Genomic DNA, 1,712 nt, shown 5'->3' on the forward strand with positions numbered 1-1,712 from the left:
TTGGGTGTATAAGTGAAAGCGTTACTTAATCATGTCAGTACGAAGCTCATACATTAACATTTAGCAGCGAAATGCAACATGGCGCCCGAGTGAAGAGCGGCGAGAACCGACCGAAGAGTTTTTGCATCCTCCCCTGACAGCTGTTTCTCTTCCCACAGTACACAGGCTCCTTCACGGTGGTGGGGCCGGACCAGGGCACGAGGGCCGAGTTCGTCAGGACGCAGCTCAACCAAATGAAGGTGAGTATTGGTCTAGAACTTTCATTCGTTAGTTGGTTTTTCTGTGGGTGATTTATTACGTGAGTTGGGGGGTCTCATATTCGTGGGTGATGGGACGAGTCATCTCCTCGCAGGAATCAATTTGATGTGAACTTCAGCTATCACTCGGGAAGTTATGCCAAAAGTACGCGGCGGACTTGATCCTAAACTCTTACTTTCTGGGAAAAAAGAGTGGGCTTTATGAGGCAAGATTTTCTCGGTAGTCGTGTGGAATCCTTGAAATAACCTTCGCCATTATTATATTTGGTTCATTGCTGTCCGTACTTGGTTTTGCCTGCATTAACAGGTACGTCCATCTTCCCTATCTTTATTTCCTCTCGTTGCCCCTTCCTCCCCTCTCTTTTTATGGCTTTCTTTGACTCACCTGTCTCCTGTCTTCCATTTATCACTAACCCTCCACTCCTCTAATTTACCATACGTCTCTGTAGCTCCACTGGCCTTTTCCAATTTTCCTGTCCATTGGTCTTCTGTCACACCTTCCTTCAGGTCTCTCCGGCGTCCAAAGCTTCTTTTCCTCTCTCCCTTTCTATCGCCCTCTGTTCTATTATCCTGGATTTATCCGTGTTGTGTTCTTTATTTGTTCGTCTTCGTTCGGTTTTCTCCATTTGTTTAAAAAGTTAATGATAATGTAGTTATTATGTGGAATAAGTATTCACATTCGCTATCTACCGAAAAGTGGAAATAATATACAGGTTACTCGATTTGTGCTGTAACAATACATAATAGCAACACTTAGAGAGTATTGACTTAATAGTCGTGCAAAAAAAAAAGAATCCTCGATGAGAAATAGTTAGCACAAGTGTCCGATTCGAAAGACCAAGGCATGAGATTGGTGCCCCTGCCATGCACGGCTATAAATACAAGACAAAAAAAAAATCTCTCTGTTAATGTGTTGAATACTGTGTGCATTTCGCAGTAAATTACCCTTTAATACTCTGTAAATGAAATCCTAGACTGCACTAGAGTAGTGGGGAGATTGCTGCTGCCACGGCCATAACAGGTTCTGCCCTCATCATCCGGGGACCCATAACTCAACGCCGAATCACCAATCAGGACAACTCAATTGCCGGTGCTGATTGGCGGAGACAATCAAAGGAATACTCATTTGTTGAGCTCATGAACAAGAAGGGAAATCGTAAAAGGCTTTCAATTACTTTTCATAATGAAATGTTAAGACAGGTCACAAGTTCTACATGGAAGGTAAATCATTATTAGCTTCGTAACTTTTATAAAGCATGTATATTGATCATATGTTAAAAAAAAGGTATTTTACCTCGACTTGTCAGTTAAGAATCGATGCGTTTAGGGTTATAAATTTCAGTGGATTTATATCTGGCCCGAAGCGGTCCGACTGAACACTACATTATGCTATCAAAACGTCTTGTTAATTCGAAGCAAGATCTTTCATTAGTATTACCATAATTGCAAACCTCT

The 1,712-nt window shown here is 41.9% G+C and overlaps 1 protein-coding gene across 1 annotated transcript in view; it reads left to right on the top strand.

Moving 5' to 3' along the window:
- LOC119585248 (SH2 domain-containing protein 5-like) overlaps positions 1-239 on the top strand; it is a gene marked incomplete at its 3' end in the record, with an annotated part of 12,673 nt that extends 12,434 nt beyond the window's left edge. Inside the window, 1 exon segment of the mRNA XM_037933906.1 lies at positions 159-239. Coding sequence (XP_037789834.1) covers positions 159-239 — 81 coding nt within the window.
- Between the last annotated feature and the right edge of the window lie 1,473 nt (positions 240-1,712).

This window comes from Penaeus monodon, chromosome 19 (assembly GCF_015228065.2).
Source record: "Penaeus monodon isolate SGIC_2016 chromosome 19, NSTDA_Pmon_1, whole genome shotgun sequence".
NCBI lineage: Eukaryota > Metazoa > Arthropoda > Malacostraca > Decapoda > Penaeidae > Penaeus > Penaeus monodon.